The 24,260-nt window shown below is 40.6% G+C and overlaps 1 protein-coding gene across 1 annotated transcript in view; it reads right to left on the bottom strand.

Moving 5' to 3' along the window:
- Window positions 1-24,260, bottom strand: part of LOC146374453 (heterogeneous nuclear ribonucleoprotein L-like) — a 61,432-nt gene that overhangs the window by 15,953 nt on the left and 21,219 nt on the right. The window contains exons 2-8 of the mRNA XM_084948065.1: window positions 15,868-15,986; window positions 12,495-12,604; window positions 12,275-12,402; window positions 11,601-11,686; window positions 9,017-9,113; window positions 8,432-8,504; window positions 324-395 (exon numbers count right to left, since the gene is read on the bottom strand). Of these exons, the coding sequence (XP_084804191.1) occupies window positions 324-395; window positions 8,432-8,504; window positions 9,017-9,113; window positions 11,601-11,686; window positions 12,275-12,402; window positions 12,495-12,604; window positions 15,868-15,986 (685 nt within the window). The remainder of the gene's footprint in view (window positions 1-323; window positions 396-8,431; window positions 8,505-9,016; window positions 9,114-11,600; window positions 11,687-12,274; window positions 12,403-12,494; window positions 12,605-15,867; window positions 15,987-24,260) is intronic.

Below are 24,260 nucleotides of genomic sequence, written 5' to 3'. Positions count from 1 at the left end.
AAACAGGTAGATTTCGAAGCATCAAAGAGAGAAACCAGGTCACTGTTGCCATGTGCTTTGCCAAGAACTTCACAACAGTCGAAAGGAAGAACTCATTGTAAACACAAAAAGCTGTCTTCAGCAGAACCAGGTCAGAAACCTGGCAGATGACGGAAAGACAAAACATCAACTACGAGAGAAAGAAGGCAAAGAGTTAACCGAGTGTCTTCTTTTGCTATCAAATGAGTTTTTATTTTCTATTTAATTGTGATTATTCCTGTCTTTGTACTGTGCATTGTGTCTTCATGCTTGTGAAAAATACTTTATAAAAAATCCTTACTTACCATAACCATTATCACTGTAGGAAGATGGGTGTTCGCCTAAAATGGCCTGTCTCTGTCTTCCCTTTCCACGGTCTGAAATACATACAAATACAGATAACACAAACAAATTATGTGAATGCGAGAAGATTTTACATATATTGATTTAAATGACATTAAAGAACACCTGGAAAGTGTTTCATTCATTCACTGCCTCGTTAGAGATCTGTTAGTACCAATCAAATGGTCCATTAAGGCCGAATGCTTGAACGGGCTGGGTCTGACTGTCTGACTGAGCCTATGTTTGGCAGTGCTTATGTGCTCCCAGATCTCAGCGATTAACTTGATGATTAAAGTCTTAATGTGTGACAAAAATCTGTGACAAATAAATAATACTCTACTTCATTATACTGTTTGACAGACAGTCACAAAGTAAAAAAACACAACCAGAAGACAAGAGAAAGTGTCCTCCACTAATCAGAAGGCTGACAGTTCAGTTCCCAGCTCCAAACAAGCAAGTTAATCCTAAAAACGGAAATACAGGAGGTTAACAACAAGGTGGAAACCATAATTCAAGAACAGGAAGGCCAGATTAGAACCAGAATCAGAAACCATCTAAAAGAGTCGCGTTTCAGATGAAACCCAAATAAATGCACCAGAATGATGAAAATAGTAAAGAATTCAAAAGAAATGGAAAGTGTACCACATCAGACATGGTGGAAGGCAGCAATGAATGACTGCCCGTGGAACAGGGTCACCGGCGTTTATTGATGATGTGTCTGCTGGTAAAAGTATGAATTGTATGGTGCTAGATTCTCTGCTCAGGTTCAGTCAAATGAATCTACACAGCGCTTCACAGTACAAATGGATCCTGCCAAAGAAACCCAAGAGTGTCTCAAAGCAAAGAAGTGGGAAACCTTTCAGTGGTCAAGTCAGTCACCTGATCTCCACCCGACAGAGCATGCTTTTCAGTTACTGAAGGAAAAGAGACCAACAAAAAAGCAGCAGCTGAAGTTGGCTGCTTCAAAGGCCTCGCGGAGCGTCTACAGGGAGGAGTCAGTATTTTGGATTCTTGACTATATCTTCAAAAATCAGAGCCAGTTATTAACAGTGCTACATTTAAAATGATGCAATGTTGCAATTTTGAGTTTGATCAATCACGACTCACATCTGGAGCATTCATGAAACAGTTCAGCTGAACTCTTTTTTAAAGCAGGATTTACAGTTTGACAAAAAGGCCTCCTGTTTCTTCCAGTGTTCAAATTCCTGCAGAAACATCACAGAGGAAATCTGTTTCCTCCATCTATGTTTATTGTGGGATTCATTTGGAACTGAGGGGTAGCTTCTATCTGATACTGTGCCCATGAAAGAGAACGACACACAGTCCTGCAGAGCCCTAATAGCTAATAGCTGAGATCTGAGACACTAACATGCCACTTCTTTGGTACAAATCTCTGCCACACAGATTCACTGAAATATTGCCCTGGCTTTCCTCAATATTACATTATATTACAGTATTATAATAAATATCATTATGACATTTTCTTGGACTGGGAATAACACAGACAACTAAGAATGCTGCTGCTTAACATGGTCAGTTTTTAATACATCAGACAAACTCTCAGTTTTAACAGCTGTAAATCCACACGAGCACAACAAGCATGCTCAGCGGCAGACTACATGTGAAGGTTATTAATGTCCTTTATATGCCTTCATTGTGTTTCCGGTTGAGTTGAGTTGGCCAAATTAAAACGGTCATGCTTTGCACATGACAACTCATGAAAAAGAAGAAGATTTTAACGATGCCATCTGCCATGCAGAGATCAGAATTTCAAATGAAAAAGATCAGAAATGCCTGCCCTGAAGAAATGTGAGGTTTCAAAGTGAAATGAAGAGCAGCTGCTGATTTTCTACAGTAGTTTTTTGTGTGTGTTTGTGCACATTTATTTCTATTTATTTAATCCCAGCTGCTCCCAAAAGATAACAACAAAACTACTTATGGTGGTAATGGAGGTGAAAAAATAAGAAAAACAGTTTTGTGGTGGTTTTATTCAGAGAAGAGCAGGAAAAACAATACAAAAACATGTGAACAGAGATAAGAAAGAGACAGTACCTGTGAGGCATCAAGCTTTCTCTTTTTTCTCCCTCAGCACAAAAGAACATCAACCTGCATTACATTATCATCACAATGATAAAAACATGACCATTATCAAAACAGAATGAGTCACTCTCATCCATCAAAGCATTACATACTGTATATGCTACATACATGTTGGAGGCACACTGACATGACACAGACTTTCTGATGATCGGTCCCATACGTACTGCCAGGATAGCGTCTTATCCACAACACGTCTGTCTGCAGTGCTGTGTATCAATCACTGTGTCACATGGCTGAAATATGCACCCACTCAGGGTAGTGGAGACAAACTGGACTCCATTTCAGTGAATCAAACTGGGATGACACAACCAGTTTTACGTTTACTTTCCACATGAGGCCAGGTAGGTTTGGATATGTATATATATATATGTTTGTTTGTTTTCCATGAATAAATGAAATCATCGTTTTAGATCTACTGTGTTTTTGTCAACGGCTAAAATTTGCTTGACAATCTGAATCTGACAAACAGTTTTTCATTACACTGTAGAAATATGCACTGCAGTGAAATCAAAGAGTTCACAGTACTGTGTGACCTATCAGATCATTAAAGCAACATACAACACGCTTCATTGCAACTTTCCTTTGATTTAAAGAATAAATTCTCAGCTCCCAGGTGGTGTTAAATTTATCATATAAATAATTCACTAACTATTTTTGTATCCTGGCAAGAATTTAACAGTAAAACACTCTTTTTGCTTTCCCCTGCTAAGCTTAGCAGATTTAGATCATTTTGTTTTGCACTCTGAGCCTGCTTGTGTATTAAAGTATCTGCTATGATGATAATGATAAGCTCAGTGTGCATCTTTGCTGAGGGTGACCCTGATTGCATGATTTTGGGTTGTCTGACAACAGGCAAAGATGTTGTGAGAGGATCTGCAGTTGACGAGCCAAAACAAACTCTGACTGTATTGATTGCAGCTTATGTATGTTTAAATATCTGTCTGTACCCAAACGCACATCGTCACCCCTACACCTGCTGATGTTCTGGTCTGTTTGCGTTTGTTAAATGTTCAGCTTACATTATATGCATCACCCATACGTAACATAAGATTCACCCAAATTTCTGTCTGTGATCGAACTGTGATGCAGCTCTCCAACGGAGTTGCACCTCCTCCCAAGTTAGAGGATCCACTGGATGCTAATCACTGTGCTATGATCCAATTTCTTTCATGGACAGTATATTTTTACAATCGTGTGATCTCACAAAAGCGAATCAAAGCAAACCCCTTCGACATCATGTCCTCTTTATGATAGATTAATAGTAGCAGCAGTTATTGGATGAACGGACTTCAGAACCCGCAGAAGGGGATTCTCAACATGCATCAGATACCATCTACATGGGAGTGAAGCTGTTAATAATTGTATCATGCACTCCCAGATTTGGTCTGAATACAAAACGAAGAACGTCAAGAGACGTTTTCACCTGTGGTCTCAGGTGAGCCAAGAATGGTCTCTCCAGCGCATTAATTACACAGGATGTGAGGACAAGTGGTCAACAGTCATTAAGCTTAGGTGTGTGGTTCATTAAGTGCAGTTTGCAGACACAAATCAAACATGCAAAGTGTATTTGTCTACCTTTGCAACAACTGTGGTTGCTACAGGTTGTTGTTTAACGAGAGGACTACACTATGGTCAGACCTTCCAGTGCAGGGCATAGAGCAGCTCTAGCACCCCATCTTCTCAGGTGGGACAACGGCCATGCTATTGATACAGCAGAATACCTTTGGCAAGTATGTATTCCAACAGCTATCAATACCCAACCCACAGAAGCGTTCTTTCACAGGAACACGTCGGGGATTGACATTTCTATTCACCCAAAAACTCTGCAGGAACAAAATGATGAACGTGCAAAACATGGAGGAGTGAAAGCAGCAGAGTATGACAGGGTAGAAGAAAAGGGGCAGGTTGATGGAAATGCACATTGGCACAGAGAAGCAGAGAAAGTCAGAGACGAATGACGTTCAAAGATGCACTCAGCTGTCTGTGGATGAAAGGTAGATAGAGCTCACTGTATGAATGTATGGTTAAACGTGACTTGCTGTCTAAAGTGATGATCATTTTATCTCACTATTATTGTCATTATTATTTTATATTATTGTTCTGTTTATTTTTATCCTTCTGCTAAACTAATTTCCCCTTGTGGGACAATAAAGAAATTGAATTGAACTGAACTGAATTTAAAGTAGAAAAGTATCACATCAGTATCAGTCCACTTCCATTTCCATAAGGTTAATAACCTCATGCTAAACGCAGCTACTAAAGTAAAAGGTACAAGTAATATGTAGGTCAGTCCATGAGCCCATAGCTATATGCTCTCCTCTGGTAACGTACCCTTCGACAACATCAACCACTTCCCCCTATGCAGCCAGGGCGACCTTGTTTGGTGACGGGGTAGTTCAACCATATCTATGAATGGCTCTGTTAGTCAAAAGCAACAAAACCTGTGGCTGATGAGCAGGTTTATTTTATCAGCAGTGCAGGGAACTCTGCACTACTTCCAGCTGCTCCCTTATCACAAGAGAATGCCACAGAGGACAACTTTGCATGTTTGATTTGAGCTTTCAGTGGGTGCTCTTCCTGACATAACCTCTCCTTCTCGAACCAAAAGGGATCTTTTACTTGAACAGAGTTTCAGACAACTGATATTCTGGGTTCCTTAATGTGCTGCTGGTGCTCCTCAGAACACTGCAGCTTGAAACACTGTTGCATTTTTTCACTAGCAAAGGGGTGCACAGTCACTGTCATAGCGTGACTGGTCTTCTTCTGTGGTGTGGGCGGGACCCAAACGGCTCTGTGGCTTTACCCAGTTTTAGAGGCCGTTCACACCACCTGGCTGCTGCCAGTAATGTGCAGAACGGCATCAGTCTTTTGGGCTAGTATTCTAACCTGTTTTAGCTGACACAATATATTACAGCCAAAAACAATCTAGGTTTGGGCCCAGGGCTGGACATTCTGGTAAAAGCTGTAAGGCTATAAAGATAAAAATAAGAGATAAAACATTTTAAAACATGATTTGTTTGATCATCTAAAAATGTATTTCATGCCAAGATAATACTTCATATTTATGTGAATCTTCCCCAAAGTGCCTCATTTAGAGAAGGTCCAAAGCAGTCTCCCCAGTGATGGTTTACTGTAGCAGTCATGTTTAAATACAGTCTCCCTCAAACACACGTGCATAAGTGTATATATAAAAATACAGTTCACTAGCTGGGCCCACGTCCTCATTTGAGGTTTGACAGCGTTTTAGTAGATAATGGTGAATGGCTTGGCCATGAATTGAGCTGTGGTTTGGGGAAGGCCTCAGAGGAGACTGGCGGCTCATCATGTACTAAATAGAAGTTAAGAAGTTAAAGAATTGAAAAGGGGAGGGAGGGGCATGTAAACGAGAACGAACAGCTTGTAGAACTTATAGATGAGAACCAGAAGGAGCGTGTTTGGAGGCGTGGTCCCACTCCTGAAATTCAGATACTTTATCTCCAAATATATAACTTCTATCAAAGGAACACAAATTCATTCATGTAGATGCTGGATGGTGGAAATGATTAAAGCAGCACAAGAAAAGAGCAGCTAGTACGGAGGGAATATAAAGCAAACTAAAACTGAGCAGTAAAGATACTAGCAACCACTATTGTGGGAGCTAATGGGGTAAATACATAAATAAATACATTTTCATACTCCAGCAGAGACACACACCCCAGCCCAAGTGCTCACTGGTGACTTGCCCCAGTCTGTGTCAATGCAGTGCACCCCCATGAAATCATATAACACAGCAGATAAAAATGTATTTAGTGACTATTGCAACTAAACAGAGTTGGGACCAGTTCATCACAAAAACAATCGTTTAATGAATCATTTTAAAACAAGGCTGTTTAAGGTTATATTAGGCAGCCAAAACTAAAATATTTAACGGTCGTTAATGGCACTTCGGGGAATGTCAGAGTCTCACCGAGACTGTAACAAATAATAAATAATGCTCTGTGGATATCAAAAGAACATTTCACGGTGAATCTGATACTCTGGGCAGCAGCTGTTAATGTTGCCATAGACCAAAGCCAGGGGCTGTGAGCTTACCGCTTTCAGATGTCGGGCAATTTTTAATCAGTGCTGTCTGAAAAAAAAACAACAGTTTTTTTTGAATTGAGTGAATTCAGGATGAACTGACTCCAACATCAGTTTCATCACACAGTTTCAGATAATGGACCACACAGGACTGCGATCACACAACACACTCATGCAGTAATACAACGTAACAACTTTTGGCTTTAAACAAATACATAGTAATTAATCTTTCTATCAAAATATACAAATCAAGGAAATTTAGATGGCTAAATGTAGAGCTCCCGATTAAGGCTGTCACAATATACTGGCTTGCACAGTTAGTATTTCTTAGAGTTTGCAGATTCGTGTACCTTTGCTGGTTGGCTGATAGCAGAACCAGGCCGTGTGATTGACGGTGAGTCAGCACTTTTTCACCTGTTTGATTCGTTCCACCAAGAATTCAAAGGCTTGGCGGTCAACAGCTAACTCTGTCTCAGACACACTAGAGGCTTTCTTTGGTAAGAGCATGTTCATGCTAACTAACCTAAATCCTTTGGTAGTTCTCGAGTTACATAACTTGCTGTTCACATTAATACTGATTTAGAGTCTTTTAGTCTCATTTGAGATTTGCTATTTAACTTTTCATATTTGAGGATCTGCAATAACACCAACACTGCTTTTTTAACTAAATGGCAAATTTAGACACTTGAACCCAGATACACATGTGAAGGAAGCTGACACGCCTACTCACAGCACCACTGTCTTTATTTATTTACATGCCTATCTACCAGAATATTTAGCTGTCATCTGAATAGCTACTGTATCTGCTTCTCTCTGTTTTTCAGACCTGTAACAGCCAATGAAATTCTCAATTTAGTGAACTATCTTTACAATGTTGCTTATAAAAGCAACATTGTAAAGATAGTTCTTACTTTATCGTTTTTGGATACCATTTTTGCAGTAAGGTGTCATTAAAAATCTGATATTGTGACAGCTCCAATTCAGACAAAATAAAGCAACAGAGAGCAGAGTTTTGATACTCATAATGTAGAATCACATAGCCAGAAACTCAACTTATTACCCAATAAGGTGTTTTCATCAGATTTTGAAGAGGAAACAAGGATTTTATTTCACTTGTTATGTCGATGTTTGGTAAAAAACATGCAAGATTGCTATAAAAAAGCAACACTGAAAGTTAAATCTAATATGTCGAGGCTCTGGAGAACAAAAGACGTTGTGCAGACCAGATGTCAGGCTATGTGAGACTACTTCTGCAGACAAAAAAGGAGATTAAGAACACAGGGTAAAATAGGTGGAAAGGAGGCAGTGCTATCCTGCAGCGAGTGGCAGGGAAGGTGGCTCCTGGGCATGTTGAAGCAGCAGCTGCATGGTGGTCAGCAGGAGTGAGATCCATCTCTTTTTCTCCCTCTCTTTCTCTCTTTGCTGGGTTGCAAAGGTGTAGATGGAAGAAAGTTGCTGTGCATGGCCAGCCTGACGTTCTCTGCTCTCTCACTGTCCCTCAATGTGTCTCTCTCTCTTTCCCCACAGTAGGCAGAGGTGCAAGATTGTCAGAGGTCGGAAATTGGCTGATATGAGAGTGTTTTGATTGGAGATGTAGAGGCAGGAGGCGTAGGAGTCTCGGTGTGATGGAGAACTATGTTCCGGGACAATTTTCAGGACTACACTGAATCCACAGTCAGAAACGGGCAAATAACAACTGAAGATTTGGCCACGGATTCACAAATCACTAAAAGGTTTCCTAAAAGAGCTGTAGTGAAAGTGAATATGTCCCCACAGAGAATTCATGCTGAAAACAGTCCTACCTTCAACATTACAGCATCTCAAGTATTGCAAAAAGACAGGAGCACCTCAAACAGTCAACCTGTCTGAGTCTGACTGTACGACTGAAGTTACAAGGGAGACTTTGACCTACCTCGTCTGACCAGGTATGGTTTTGTGTAGTCCCAGCTCTCGTTGTCATTCTTAATAACATTCAGACGTGTTGGCTGTTGAAAAGAAAGATGAAAAAAAAAAAGATTCACGATCTAGCTGGATGGATCTGTGATACCAAGGAGAGTCTCAGAAGTCACTGACGAAAACTCCAAACACTGCAGTGCATCAACAGTTTATGAGTTTGTCACATATTTGTATACCTGTACAGTCATTTCATGACACAAAGCATAAAGTGCACAAAAAAGAAATTAACCAATTTAATTTATTCATTTAAATTCTAAAATGTATTTTGAAATGTGCAAAATTTAAGAGTAACATTTGAGATTTAGTTCTGGTGTGGGTTCATCCTACGAGTAAGGATCTGTTACTGGCTATACTGAGAATCCAAACAGGTTCAGTACACTTGATTTATTTGCTATATAAAACTAACTCAGGTTGGTAGAAAGTAGATTTAACACATTCTGAGTATCGTTTGCCGCAGGAAACCTTGCAGTCAGGGTAAATCAGTGCTGTCTACATAGCACAAAAACACTGTGGATGCTGATGCTGCTGATGTTCCTCTTACCCTTGCATATTCAATCTTTAGTGTACAGCAACCTGCATAGATGTCAGCTCCATTCAGAGCTGCTTTCGCCTTCTGAGCACACTGAACTGACTCAAATCTGGAGAAGCTTGGTTAAGGAGAGGACGTTCAAACACAGAGATATTTAAATTACATACATTTGCAGATACTTATCCATAGCTACATTCAATAATCGCAATGAAACCACATAGAAGCATGGGTAAAAATACATACATTATTCCTTCCTCTGCATCTTCCTCACTCTTGTTGGGACTGTGGTTAATCCTGCACTTCTCCATGGCTGGTGCTAGCAACAGCAGCCTTTTGTGAATGTGAGGGCTTGTTACTAGTTGCTGGTTTGACTGTTGACCATGCAGCACCAGCAGACCAGACAGCTAACCTGCCGGTTAATTAGACACATTCTGCTGCATTTATTTGTTGTTTCTTTCTCTTTTTCTGGCTTTTTCAAAATACACTCCGTTCTACAAGTTGTGTGAGTGCACAGCAAAGGTAGGTACTGTTAAGAGATTTGAGTAGGAAACACAGTGTCAGTAATGGAAATGAAAGAATGGGCTGCTGTAGCATGTAGGGCCGGTGTGCACCATCCCTTCAATTTACACATCTGACCAAAAGTGTGTCACCCCACTGGTCAAATGTCCAGTATGCCAGATTACCGGTCCAGCCCAGCCTGGTATACTTAAGGACTCTGAGCACGCCTGCTCTCGTCTGCTCTGGGAAGCTAAGCAGGGTTGGGGCTGGTTATTACTTGGATGGGAGACCGCCTGGGAATACCAGGTGCTGTAAGCTTGGGTGGGGGTGGAGCAGGTCATCTACTGATTGGAAGGTTGGTGGTTCGCTCCCTGATTCACCCTAGTCTGCGTGCCAAATACCCTTGGCCAAGACACTAACCCTAAGTTGGTCTCTGATGCATCCATCTGTGTGTGAATGTTAGTTAGTGAGCACTTAAAATCACAGCAGAAAGTGCTTGTGAATGTGGCACGCTGTATTAAGTTCTCTGAGGACTCTGAGTAGAAAAGAATCAGACCAGTTACTGTAGGGCAAAAGGCAGGATACAAACTTGACTGGTCCCAGTCTGTTACAGTGAGACAGACACTTGTATGGGCAATTTAGAACCACCCACTAACCTACCCCTACTGTGACATAAGACGCCCACAATCCAGTTTACATTCAGTGACCAACAGAATATGAACACGGGTTTCTGTGTCGTGTCTAAGAGTCTTGTCTGCTGCCACGCACTCCCACAGCTGTTAACATAAACCCCCCTCAGCAGTGTTTCCAAAACTCTCTGTTTTAGGATCCTTAAGCATGAGGGTTATGAATGATAAGAAAGAATGTAGCCCTGCATCAGACTGGCGACCTGTGCAGGTGTACCCTGCCTCTTGCCCTGTGGTAGCTGGGATAGGCTCCAGCCCCCCCACCGACCCTGATAAGGAAAAGTGGAAAAGAAAGGATGGATGGATGATGGAAGAAAAGCACTAAATGATTCATGTCAAATAATGCATGAAAACATATCTCTCTGGATGAGTGTCAAGGATACAGTCAACCCTTGAAATTCACGAGAGTTATGTTCAAAGAGGACCCACAGATTGTGAAAAACTGCAGATTTTGGATGTGGTCAGAAATGCCTATAAATGCCTATTTTTATAGTTTAAACACTAAATGTGAATTTGGGCAGGATCTTAGGGCTTTCACAAAAAACATTGCCGTGTCCAAATTCATAGGCTGCATCCTCCTGAGGATACGGCCTTCGCGGTCTAGGTGCGCCGGGTCCTCCGAAGGCCGGGTAGCCTTCAGATCTGCGTCACCGCTGTCTCAGTGGCGTTTAATGAACTCGGCCGTCTGCTCCTTGCTGTCTAAAATATAACAGGACACTGGAGTAAACTCTCGACCGTCTCACACTTCTGTTTAATCAGTTTTCCGTTTGACGTTTATTCAGCTGTGTGAAAACTATAACTTTAATCTCAGCCAAACCGATTTACTCCGGAACAAATAAAAGACTGAAAAAACCCAAACAATAACATTTTGAAATTATCTAAGTGACTTGTATGTCATGTTTAACCTGAGTAGTGAAAGACGGCGGGTGTTTTGAAAACGATGTGCTGGGAGTCCGCTGCTCTCGCCGGCTCTAGTGAGCCTTGCCCCCGGCTAGCTATCGAGCTAGTGGGCAACAGACGTCTCGGAAAACGTCGGAGCGCTTTTACAAATATGTGATGTCTTGATAAACCGAGCAGATATTTGAGGTTTACACAGCTACATTCTGAAAATATCTTAAAAGTTTGTTTTGTGACCCAGAAACAGTAATAAGAGTAATATTAAAACTAAGTAGCTGCCGCCATTGTTGGAAACTGAAATTGGCTTTGAATTGTGGGATAGGTTGGGCCACGAAGGATACACCTGTATCGCGTCACTGTGACGTAATCGGCCTACAAATGCGGCCCCGGAAGGATGCAGCCCATGAATTTGGACACCCCCATGAGAACACTCGGTGAAACACTGAAGATAGCTACATGTGGTAAACTGTTATGAGTGTGAGGAACACACAAATTCACCCACTCAGTAAGGATACTCCACCATGGCTTGGATTCCATTTCGTTTAAAGATGACGATCCTTAGCACACTGCCAATGGGGTTACATACAGTGTACAGAACATCCTGCATCAATTTGGACACACACACACACAAAAAGACAAAATGCAGCATTAGGGTTAATCTAAGAGTTTCTAATGGTGAGACCTTCATGTATGAAGGTTAAGACATGTAACTGGAACAGTAATGGTTTTGTTTTTGTATTTTTAACTCCATTCACTTTTATGTATTTATTTTTTTATAGCCAAATCACAATGGCAATCGTGACAAATATAACTGAGACACCTGATGTAGCAGGAATTACACAAACACATTCTGGTGTAAAGTTTTGGTGATGGTTAAGTTAGGCACAGGCGACATATGTTGAACATAAATTTAAAAAATATATGCAAATGGAGATCGTAACACCACACTTGCAGGGATGATGAATACAAAAATCAAAAGAATTGATGTTTGTGCAAAGTTCTGCTCGGATCGCCCCTCCATTTACAGAAGACAGACGGTACGACTTAATTATGAGTTATAAATTATTAAAAAACACGCAAGATATAAACCACATCCATCAGCATATCATAAAGACTATGAGTTATTGTTCGAAGAAGAAGGTACACTTAACAAAAGAGAGCTGAGATGTCCCTCTGGATCTGTGTTTACCGTTGTTATAGGGTAGAGTGGGTTCTGTATGGACAGCAGGAGGACTTTGTTCCCACTGTTGGGGTTGTCAGCATTTGTAGGCCTGGTGATTCTTTTGGATGTGGAATAATTAAAGTATGCTTGTTGACCTGATGACAAAATGAAAAATATAAACACAAACAGTAACACACACAAACATTTGAGCATATGTTCCCAAGTAAAAAGGAATGGAAGCAAAGACCTGCGATGTATACTGGCTCCTTGGCTCCACAGGACACACAGCGGTCTGCACTCTCCACTGCAGAGAATTCCACCAAGGCCTGACGCTTGAATGGCATCATCATCACATAACTGAAAACATACGCACAAACACCTGGATAAGACATGGACATGAACTGCTGAAAACTGTCTCCCCTTTATACAAGTTCATTTGATGGGTCACTCTGGCAGCTATACTGCAGTTTTCTAATCTTATGAACAGTACATTTGTACAATGACTGAAACCAGCTCGTTGAAGGAACAATGGGCTGTGAGGTCAGACATTGTCATGACCACTGATCAATAAACATGAGTCCCATTGACAGAGAGTTGGGGAATGGCAGCAATCACAGCATGTAAGATGGTGACAGATGTACCCTTGGGCCCCTCCTCGATTCAGAGATGGTCTTTCCCTTTTCACGTAAATGGCCTCCTTGACTCAAACCAGCGTTGCTCCCTGTCCAGGATGTCACATGCTCATCATTGAAAGAGTGTCCACTGGCCTGTAGGTGTGAATAGACTGCAGAGTCCTGGCCTGACGAGGTGGCTCTTCTGTGTTGTGCCATCCTCTTCTCCAGAGGTTGTTTGGTTTCCCCGATGTATAAATCATTGTCCTGGCACTTAACAGCATGTTATGTTACTATGTTACTATGTTACTCTGTTTGTGTCGGGGGACCCGATTCTTGGGGTGGACCGGTTTTTGGTGCAGCGTGTTTTGGGGTTTAAAAGCCACAGAGACGAATTGAGGATCAAAGCCAGAAACTTAAAGATGTTATAGGTGACAGAGTTGATCATACAGACAATCGGTCTTAAAGGTGCACCCTGTTTATGTATCTTCGGTAAACCGTACAGACTTGGTGTAGCTTCCCCTGAGTACAGCCTGCTGTATGAGGTCCGGTCAATAGCCTTGTCTTGTTCTAATTGCTTCAGACACCCTCTTCCTGTAACCACTTCCTACGTCCCCTTTTAGGGGCTCATAAGTATTTTTGTCACTGAGCAGAGACAAAATTTTCTCAGGAACATTTTGTCACTTTGTCTGGTTTAGCAAAGGTTGGGGAAACCTGCAGTCAGCTGAGCCTGAAGAAGGCACTTAGATAAGTGACAAAATGTTTCTCCCACTGAAAACGTCCAGATGAACAGAATCAACCTTTTGAGACTTACTTACCTGGATGACTAAGCATGCACCAAGACACTGTAAGCTTCAAGTTTCCCCACAACAGTATCATTAGAAGGCATAGCATATATCTTCACTAGTATTAAGATGATACCTAGCTTTATCTATCCATTAGGCTAGATAATACACATCTATCAGTTAAACTGAAGAATGGGCATAAAGACATGGGTGACCTCGAATTTAAATCCAGATAACATGGACGTTATTGTACTTGGCACCCAAAATCTTAACCAAATGCCTTCTCTGGACGACGTTACCTTGGCACCCCTTCACAGACAACATCCAGAATCAACTTTCTGGGATTCTGGAAAGAATATTCACAGAAACAGCCCAGAAATGGTAATGACAACTTTTTAGCATGATACTCACAAAGAACAAAGGTCAGAATTGCTGCCATGATTCCTTAGATATCATCACTGATCTAAAAGAAGTAATTGATGCTGTTTGAGGACGGTTATAAGGTCATTTCCAAACAGCATGAAGTCCATCATTCCACAATCAGAAAAATTATTCACAAATTGAAAAAAATTCAAGACAACTGGCAGTCTTTCCAGTCTTCCAGATGTATCTGCAAATTCACCCCAACGTCAGACTGTGCAGTTCTCAGAGAAACTGCAAAAACCCAAGGGCTACATCTCAGACTCTGCAGGCTTCAGAACACATGTTACATGATTCAGTTCATGACAGTCCTATCAGACTGTCATGAAAAGACTGTATAATTATAGCTTGGAGTGATGATTCGGGCTACTTTTGCAACCACAGTAGCTGAGCACTTTGGAAATAATTGAGACCACAAAACCCCTCTGTATGTCAAAGTATTGTATAATCAAATAAAAGGCCATCTGACCAACAGCTGAAGTTTAGTCAAAATTGGGTCATGCAGAACAACAACAGATATGTTACTGCTGTAGATAGGGGATGGCTGAAAAAAGAAAGGTCTTAAGATGTTGCAATGGTTCAGTCACTATCCAGAGCGATGCTGGAGCCCCGTCAAAGTGACCATCAGGTTCTCGGTCACCTTCTTGACTAGGACCCCTCTACCATGTTTGCTGAGATTGGCTGAGCAGGCAGCCTTAGGAATCATGGTGGTCCCAAACTGCTTCCATTTACAGATATTGTAGGCCGCTATCCTCACTGAGCCTGTCTATGCTGCAGAAAGTTTTATGTACCCTTCCCAAGAATTGTGCATCAATACAGTCTTGTCTCAGACATCTACAGACAGTTCCTTGGACTTCATGGCTTGGTTTGTGCTCTGACATACACTATCACACACCTGATATTAAAGACAGGTGTGTGCCTAAATTTGGTAAACTAAATTTACCACAGATCCCATCAAGGTGTATAAACCGACAGTTGATCAGTGGAAACAGGATGCCCCTGAGCTTAATTTTAAGTGTCATGGCAAAGCCTGTGAATGTTACATCTTTGTTTTTTGATTGTTAATAAACTGGCATTTATTTCAGTTAAACTTGTATATAATCCAGTCACCACATAGTCTTTTAAAGGCACGCAAACAAAGACACACAACCTCTCTCATTCACTTGCACACTTAAACACCCAGATGCACACACGCACACACACACACGCACACACATGCACACGCACACACACACACGCACACACACACACGCACACACGCGCACACACGCACACGCACACATGCACACACACACACGCACGCACGCATGCCCACACACACGCGCGCGCACGCACACACGCGCACACCTGTATAGGCAATTTTATTTTGTGCCTTAGTGTAGCGTGTATGTATACCTGATTTGGCATTACTGTACTTGAGATCATTTCTTTATTTATGCATTTAAGAAAACGGTTTCTTTAAAAAGAAAAAATTGCAGTTTTAATATGATAAGTAAATACTGTAGTCGTTTTTTGACAAATGCATGCAGTTAAATTATTGAAATTTTGTAAAATGGAAACCAATGAGCAGTTCCTTTTGAAACACCTGTGATTTTCTCTGTTGAATATTTATTATTGCTCATTAATTACGCAAAAGTCTTTCCTATCTGATTACCTGATTAATCAATGGAGAAATCCCCAGAATACTCAATGACTAAAATAATTGATACCTGCAATCATCAAATGCATTCAAGGATACTTTCAAGTTTCAGATATCTTCAAAGCAGAAACACTCGAATAGTGTACACACTAGTTGCTGTCTCACCATATGGGTCCAAACTTTTCCAGGGCATCTATCAGGTCTGCCTCCACCACAGCCTCACACAGACCCCGAACGTGCACCACGGGACTGGGAGAGATACGATGGGAGTCCTCGCCATTATCCTGGAACACACACAGCCAGTCAGCCACAGTTATTCAATGATAGATGGACTGGTTCTTATATAGTGCCTTGCCTCGGAAAAGGCCCATCTAGAGGAACACAATTAAAAATTCTGTATCTGATAACCCTTCAAATACAGCAGACGTTGTGTAAAACTGTACAATTTATCATCGGACAGAGACATCCTGCATTTAGTGCCTAAACCTGACCAAACTGTGTGTAATGTCCAAACTTAACACATCCACACATCTTTTTTTTAAAAATGATGTGTGGAAATCTGTGATTATGTAAGCTTATGCACATGGACATGAATCAACACATATGAAATGTCATTTTCAGTGACACGAATATAAAGATTAAACACAACTATTTCACAAACTGCTGTGAGACCACGTTGAACATTTCACATGTGTTTCCTTTCTGGAAGTAAAAGACTGAAGAGTGATATGAGGAAGTAAAATGTGTTGTTGTTGCTGATTGTTTTGCCCGTCATTTAGTCAATACAGGCCTATTACCAAATTGAATAATGAACTACAACAAATTTAATTCAAATTCAATTTTATTTGCATAGAAAAAGTCTATTAACACAAAGTGAGTGAGAAAGGTGACTGAAGAAGAAACACCCAATGCATCATGGGAATCCCCAGCAGCCTACGTCTATTGCAGCATAACTAAGGGAGGATTCAGGGTCACCTGGTCCAGCCCTAACTATATGCTTTAGCAAAAAGGAAAGTTTGAAGCCTAATCTTAAAAGTAGAGATAGTGTCTGTCTCCCAAATCCAAACTGGGAGGTAGTTCCACAGAAGATGAGTCTGAAAACTGAAGGCTCTGCCTCCCTTCTACTTTTAAATACCTTAGGAACAACAAGTAAGTGCGAGAGTGAAGTGTTCTCTTGGGTGATAGAGTACTATAAGGTCTATCTCAATTTAGAAGCCTAAATTAGAGGTTATCCAGGTCTTTGTCTTTAATACATTTCTTCAATTAGGAGGTAACACATACCTCCTAATTGCTATGTGTTATCTGGCATTATAGACTGATAAAGCTGGGTGTCATCTGCATAGCAGTGAAAATGTATGCTATGCCTTCTAATGACACCGCCAAAAGAAAACACTGAATAATGTAAACAAAACTGGGCCTAGCACAAAACCCTGTGGAACTCCATAATTAACCTCAATATGTGACTCTACATGAAAAAAGGAGTCTATTAGATAGATATGATACAAACCACTGCAGCACAGTACCTGTAATACCTACAGCATGCTCTAATCGCTCTAATAGGATATTATGGTCGACAGTATTGAACGCTGCACTGAGGTCTAGCAGGACAAGCACAGAGATGAGTCCACTGTCAGAGGCCATAAGAAGATCATTTGTAACCTTCACTACAGCTGTTTGTGTGCTGTGATGAGCTCTGAAACCTGACTGAAACTCTTCCAATAAGCCATTCCTCTGCAGATGATCTGCAGACAACTACTCTTTCAAGGATGTTTGATATGAAAGGAAGGTTGGAGACTGAAAGAAATCCAGAAAGAAAGAACAGCGCAAATAAAAATCACCAACCCTGCAAACGGTGTTTGCATGTCAGGTCCTTAGTGTTACAGTGTTGCTGGAAACCCACTGGTGGGATGACAGACCCGTGACCAGTTCAGCCAGTGACACTGACAACGCCTCCCAGGCGCCTCAATATATACAACCCCATGGGGGGGGGCATATGGCATATAATAAAACTTTGTAGCGAATAATGGCTTAATTTCAGTGGACAAGCATTTGGCAGGACATGCGTCGATGGTGCACATCCTGCCCTGAGGCCATTTCAAAAGAGACTTTGCGGCCACTACTGTTAATGGAGATCCCTTTGAGCACATTGGCATGGACCTTATAGTGCCATTTCCCCAAAGTGCACGGCAATATCGCTTTGTATTAGTTCTAGTGGATATCTTTAAGCAGTGTCACTGTGCACCTTTTCTGCAAAGAGTGTGGTGCAGGCACTGTTTCAGATAATCTCCCAAGTCAGGATCCCGACAGAGATACTGACTGACCAGGGCACATCGTTCATCTGTCGACCACTACAAGACTGTACAAATCACTGGCATTAAATCTGTTCAAACCAGCTTCCACCAGCATCAGACTGACGGGTTGGTGGATTGGCTGGATACAACTTTAAAATCCATGATTCGTAAGTTCATTCACAAGGATCAACACAACTGGGAATGTTGCTTAGACCCTCTGTTATTTGCAGAGCGGGTCGTGCCCTAGGCCTCCACGGCAAAGACAAACTTTCAAAAAACAGAAAGTCTAGCAAAGTGTTGCTCAAGACCAGTTTAAAAATGACAAGAAAGTCTGGCTCCTTGGAAGGAAAATATACATAAAAATGAGAAGTAGCTTAAGACTTTTACACAGTAGTGTATATAAGTGTATAAAACACCTAAAATAAAAAATGAAGTTTTTTAAAAGGGTACTGTATCAAAATGATGAATTACAGCCATTTTTATATGCAGTCCCTTATTTTCTGAGGCACAATGGAAAATATGGAATTAACGAAAAAAAGCTGTTCATGAGCAAAAGTTGTAGCCATACTCTAACAAAGACACGCCTACCACTCTGCCAAGTCTGCACTTCCCTTTTTGCCTTGCTGTAACAAAATGCAGCCACACCTACACAGCAAAAATGCCAGTGTTGATTTTTCAGTGTTAGTAGAATTCAACAGAGTTCCGAGTTAGTTCAACACTTAATCGAGTTAAAATAACACATCGGGAGTTGATTCCTGAAAGTGTTAGTGTGGATTTTAGTCGTTACTGCATTTTAACACTGTGGGTGTTAAATTAGACCACACCTTCATTTCCTGTGGAGCTTCGCATTCCAGAATCTTCGGTCGCCATTTTTTCTTGCTGGTGCGGTAAGTTTTATTCGGTTAAATATTAAGTTTTAGATTGATGTTAGAACAAGTAACATGATAACTAGTAAAAGAAATAGTATTTATATCAAAATACATCATCTTTAAGTGTCATATTTGAATTTTAACTGTTTTTGTTAAGCTGGGCTACTGCTAGCTAGAACTCTGCAAAGTACCAGTTTCTTTCCTAATATTCATTTAGCATAATCTGGCTATTGGCAGACTGTAATGAATATTACATGTTAATATATGTCACAGTTTTTATTAAATGCCTTTTATTTATTTTCGAATTAAACTGCCAAAGCCTTAGGGTCAGTGGTCTCAAACTCGCGGCCCACGTCAGGTGAGGTGAAGAAGTATAATGCAATTTGGCCCTTAAAGTGACTTTTTTTTGTCATTAGCCAAAAATGATTTAATATGAAGGCAATAAGGGCAGAGTGTTACGGGCCCTCATGGGCAGCGTAGTCTGTGCTGCAGGGAGAACGTGGAACTGCCCCTCCCGTTGTGTGTTTGAGCGCGAGAGAGGGAGAAAGTAAGAGCTGTTACCGAGGAGAAATGGAAGAAGGAAGCATGTAAATATAATAATAACCACTGCCGCCAAAATGAGTGCCTGGTTGTAAGAAAGCTGTTAAGACTCGACTGTACACTGTGTTCGCTGACAGTAAAGCTACAAGCCCGGCAACCTGACGTATTGGCCAGAGGTGTCATTACCACGGTTCAGAGCCGCGGACCTGGCCGAGGTAACAAGAGAGTACAAACATGTGGAGGGATTGGCTTTGTTAGCTCAGTGAGAGTCAAAAACTAATGTGTACACTTATTTCTGCATTTTTATTTTGTTAAATATGAACAAAATTACAGCAGAAGTGCTGCAAAGTGTCTGACCAGAAAGAGAGGACCATTGTGTTAATTTGGTAGTTCAATTAAAGGCATCGGTTAGTTAAGAGTGAGGGGGGGGGGGATGCGTTCATATTTGCAGTTTTGTCTTGTTATACAATATTTGAAATTTAAAAACGAACAAACCAAACGCTACATTGTCAGGAATATTTGTGGGTGGGTTTTTTTTGTGGTTTCTTTCTTTCTTTCTTTCTTTCTTTTTTTACTTCTTGAACACTGAAGTAGCCCTCCAATAAGATGACAGCCCATTTAAGTTTGAGACCCTGCCTTAGGTGAACTAGGCTGCTTAAGGGTAACCTGAGAGTATTTTTACACTATAATGGCCCCTACATCTTGTAAATTGTGGGAATTTCATTATAGTGCGCATTTCTGTAGCCAGTAGGTATTTTTCTTTTTTTTTCTCTTTTTTTTGGTTTACATTTTTTTGTGGTAAATTAAGCATTTTCTAGTCTAAAAATGAATAACAGGGTTATATTAGGGTTTGTTAGAGAGTGGGGAGGGTTTTTATGGCTTAAAATATATAAAAAATAATAAAATAGAAATATGGTTTCTACTAACCCCTGCGATAGTTGAGAGAATACTGTATTGCAGTCATGTTACACAGCTTGTACTACTTAAAAATGGATCAAGAATGTTTTTTCTTAACAAAATTAATTTTAACTCAGTCTAAAGGGACTAGACATGCTAGATATTTTGCAAAGAAATGGTGTTATATGCTGGACCTTATTCTACTCTTGGAAGGTGGTGATATGCTGGTTCCAGAGAAGAGATGAAGTAATCAAAGTCAGCTTTTCAAGACAGCCCCAAGACTCTTCGCAACTTGTGTTCAAATGTGAGGCCGTTGTCAGGTGATAAATGCAAGGAAGAGGCACTCAACTGACATGAAACATGTCAAAGACAACATGAAGGTGACATTTCAACATAGGCAAAAAGTGGTTCAAGAACCTGCCACAGCTTCTACTGTCCTGGACCTTTTCCCAAGATTTCTAGATACACCTGGCTTGGTAAGGCATAAAATGATTTAATGACAGCTTTGTGGTTCCTTTGTTTGTTTTCTTGTTAATGTGTTGTTTCTGTTGTTACACTTTGTGTTTAAGATTGACCAAGACTTCACAATGCTGTTTGTTGGGGAGGAAGTGTCTGGTAAGTTCCTTGCAAAGTGGCCAACATTCTTCAAGCCAAGGATCATCAAAGATTGCAAAAATCTGTCTCAGAGTACAGAATTGGATGAGCTGCTCATTTCTGCACAGCGTTACTCTGACGAGGCTGGTAAGTGTAAGTTGGAAATGGTAGATTTTGCATGCCTTTACAGCATTTGCTTAATTTCCACAACACACTATATCACTGGACCGTACTGGTAAACCTTTACTACAAATTGGAATACAGCTGTCCATTTTCTAAATCACATTGGGTTTCTGTTCATTTCTGTATGGTATGAAAACAAGCTTACAAACATGTTAAACCTGAAATGACATTTAATGTAGTTTGAACACAAAAAAAGTTACATAATCTTACTATTGTTATGACTCGATATGTACTTCACTTGGTGGCCAGAAGATTTTAAGTCTCTAGAAATGAATTTTTATACCAAGGCGTGGAAAAATGCCTTATTTGAAAAATTATCAGGTGTCTAAAATGTCATCATGGTATTACATAACGTGGAAAAAATGGCTGCTGTGGTCCTTTAAATGACAGTAATTGTGATGATCTTAATTTCTATTCTGTAGTTTGGGACTGCGAGGCGGCTGCCATCTTTTGCTGCTTCACTTGTTACCTCCAACATCTAAGGGAAGGATGTCTTCAAAGATTAGCACATCAGATGCTGCTCACCACCTAATGAAATTCATCAAGGTATGCTTTTTAGAATTGTATATTTCTCTTTTGATGAGAACAGATGCAAATTATCAAGGGCTGATATTTTAAGATGGCAAGGTGATCCAACCTGCAGCAGATGTATCTATCCCAGACAGGCTTGGTGTTGCAGGACTGACATGTCATTGTTTCTATTAAAACTAAATGTACACATTGAAACAAAAATAATTGTGCGCGCGGAGTGAAACATTTTAATATTGTCATAATTTCAAACAGCAATGCCTCAACATCAGATTATCAATTTTGTTTAATGTGAATCACTTGGTTTCTTCCTCTCCCTCAGGTGGGAGGTAGCACAGAGGCTTTTCTTAAGGCTGGCCCCACTCAGCCATTCGTCCTGTGTGTTGGAGAAAGAAAGAACATCATCCAAAGTTTCTACCCAAAGTTTCTACATTGTCCTAGATCAAAAGGTCATTCCCTGTGTGACACAGGTGGGAGATGCAGGTTTTGACAAGGCAAAACTTTTCAAGGCACATTTTTTATTTGCCGTGTCCTTTGATAAGGCATTGGACAACTTCTACACATTCATCCAGACCACCGTGTACGGCATTGATGTTGGCAGCGTGAAGGACAGTCCTCGGGTCAGTGAAACAAGAGGAAGTCTTCACTGTACAGTTTAAAGATATCCACTATTCAGCACTTTGACTGGAAATGTTCATCTGTTACATTTGCAAGATACACCACTCAAGTTGCTCAGTGTTATTTAGACATTTGAAGTTCCAGCATGGTTTGTACCCAGGAAGGCTTTTACGTTTGACCTGTGGAGAGCCTGGATGTTCATTTATCTTTCACACGTACTCTGGTTACAAGCGGCACTTATTCCGAGCACATGGAGACTGCGTTCACTCTGAGGTCATCAACAATTTTGAGCCGGTACCTAACGATGGAACCTCTGTTTCACAGCCTGTAAATGTGGCTCATCCCATGACAATAACTACACAGGTTCCAGTTGAAAAAAGGCAAATACTGAACATGTGCAGCTCTGTTATTGCTCAAGTACAATCATCAGGAGTTCCTGAAAGTACTGTGCAGTGTTTAGTTGGTTCATTGGAGGAACTGGTTAATGACATCCATGCACATGCAAAACAATCTGTTGTCGACTGTTTGTCAACTGATACATCAAGAGAAACCTTAGAAAAAGTTGAGGATTGCTTTGATCAGCTTGAAAATTCATTTTCATTTCTTAACACAGAATCTAAAAGGATAAGACATTTTGAGCAAAAATGGAAAATAGTTGAACCCATAGAGCATGTTCTTGGTGTGCGTTTTGATGTGCGCAAAGATAGAACAACAGGGACACACAGGCAAGTTCCTGTCAATGATAAATTCATGTACGTTCCTGTCACGGGATCCCTTTCATCTATGTTTCGAAACAGTGAACTTTGTAGCAGTTTCCAAAAAACAAAACTAAACATGGAGGGATTTTACAGAGATTTAAATGATGGCTCCTACTTCAAAAATCACAGTTTATTCTCACAACAAGAACATGCTCTCCAGATCCAGCTCTACTATGACGATTTTGAAACTGCTAATCCTTTAGGCTCAAAAAAGGGAGTGCACAAACTTGGTTGTATTTATTTTGTTTTGAGAAATTTGCCACCAGAGTTAAATTCTGTGTTGATGAACATTCATCTTGTAGCCCTTTTTCATTCAGAAGACTTAAAAAAATATGGGTTTGATCCTATCCTAAAGCCACTTGTTGATGATCTAAAGATTTTAGAGACTGAAGGAATGCAAGTGCCCTTTTCAGCCACACCTGTGAGAGGTTCGCTTTTTCAGATTACAGGTGACAACTTGGCTTTACATCGCAATTAAACTATTGTTGTAGATTTTGTTTAACTGATAAGACAGAGTTGCAGTCAGTTTTTAGTGAAGATCATGTAGGCTTAACACTGCGTTCCAAAGAACTTCATTACAAACACTGTGGTGCCATTCAACTAAATCCTGCTTTGGCCTCAACATTTGGTGTAAAAAGAAATTGTCTACTCAATTCACTTCGGCTGTTCCATATTTCAGACAACTATGCTGTAGACATAATGCATGATCTACTAGAGGGAGTGGTGCAGTATGAGTTAAAGCTTGTGTTTCAGTACTTGATTAAGACCTCTTTGATATCCTTGAATTCATTGTCACAGAGAATTATAAGCTTTAACTACGGATACGCACAGAGAAGGAACAGGTCAGGTGGGCTAAAACTGGATGACAACAGCAAAGATCTTGGGCTTAATGCTGTGCAGTCATGGTGTCTTTTGCGGAATAGCCCATTGAGTTTTGGAGATATCGTTTGCAGAAATGATGGCCATTGGAACTTGCTACTTTTGTTAGTTCAAATTGTGAACATTGTTTTTTCACCCATTATAACTCATGGCATGACTTGCTATTTGAAACATCTGATTGCCGATCATCACAAGGCTTTCAAATCTCTCTTTCCAGAACGGAATTTGATTCCAAAGCACCAACCAATGATCCATTACCCACGCTGCATTAGAAAAATTGGGCCACTCATACATATGTGGTGCATGAGATTTGAAGCAAAGCACAAGTTCTTCAAAAGATCTGTAAAGAACTTTAAAAATATCACAAAAACACTAGTAAAAAAACATCAGAATCAATTAGC

Source organism: Perissodus microlepis, chromosome 13 (genome assembly GCF_051167445.1).
Source record: "Perissodus microlepis isolate ML-2025 ecotype Zambia chromosome 13, ASM5116744v1, whole genome shotgun sequence".
Taxonomy (NCBI): Eukaryota; Metazoa; Chordata; class Actinopteri; order Cichliformes; family Cichlidae; genus Perissodus; species Perissodus microlepis.
Note: the sequence above shows the minus strand (reverse complement) of the source record. Positions and strands in the feature narration are given on the sequence as shown.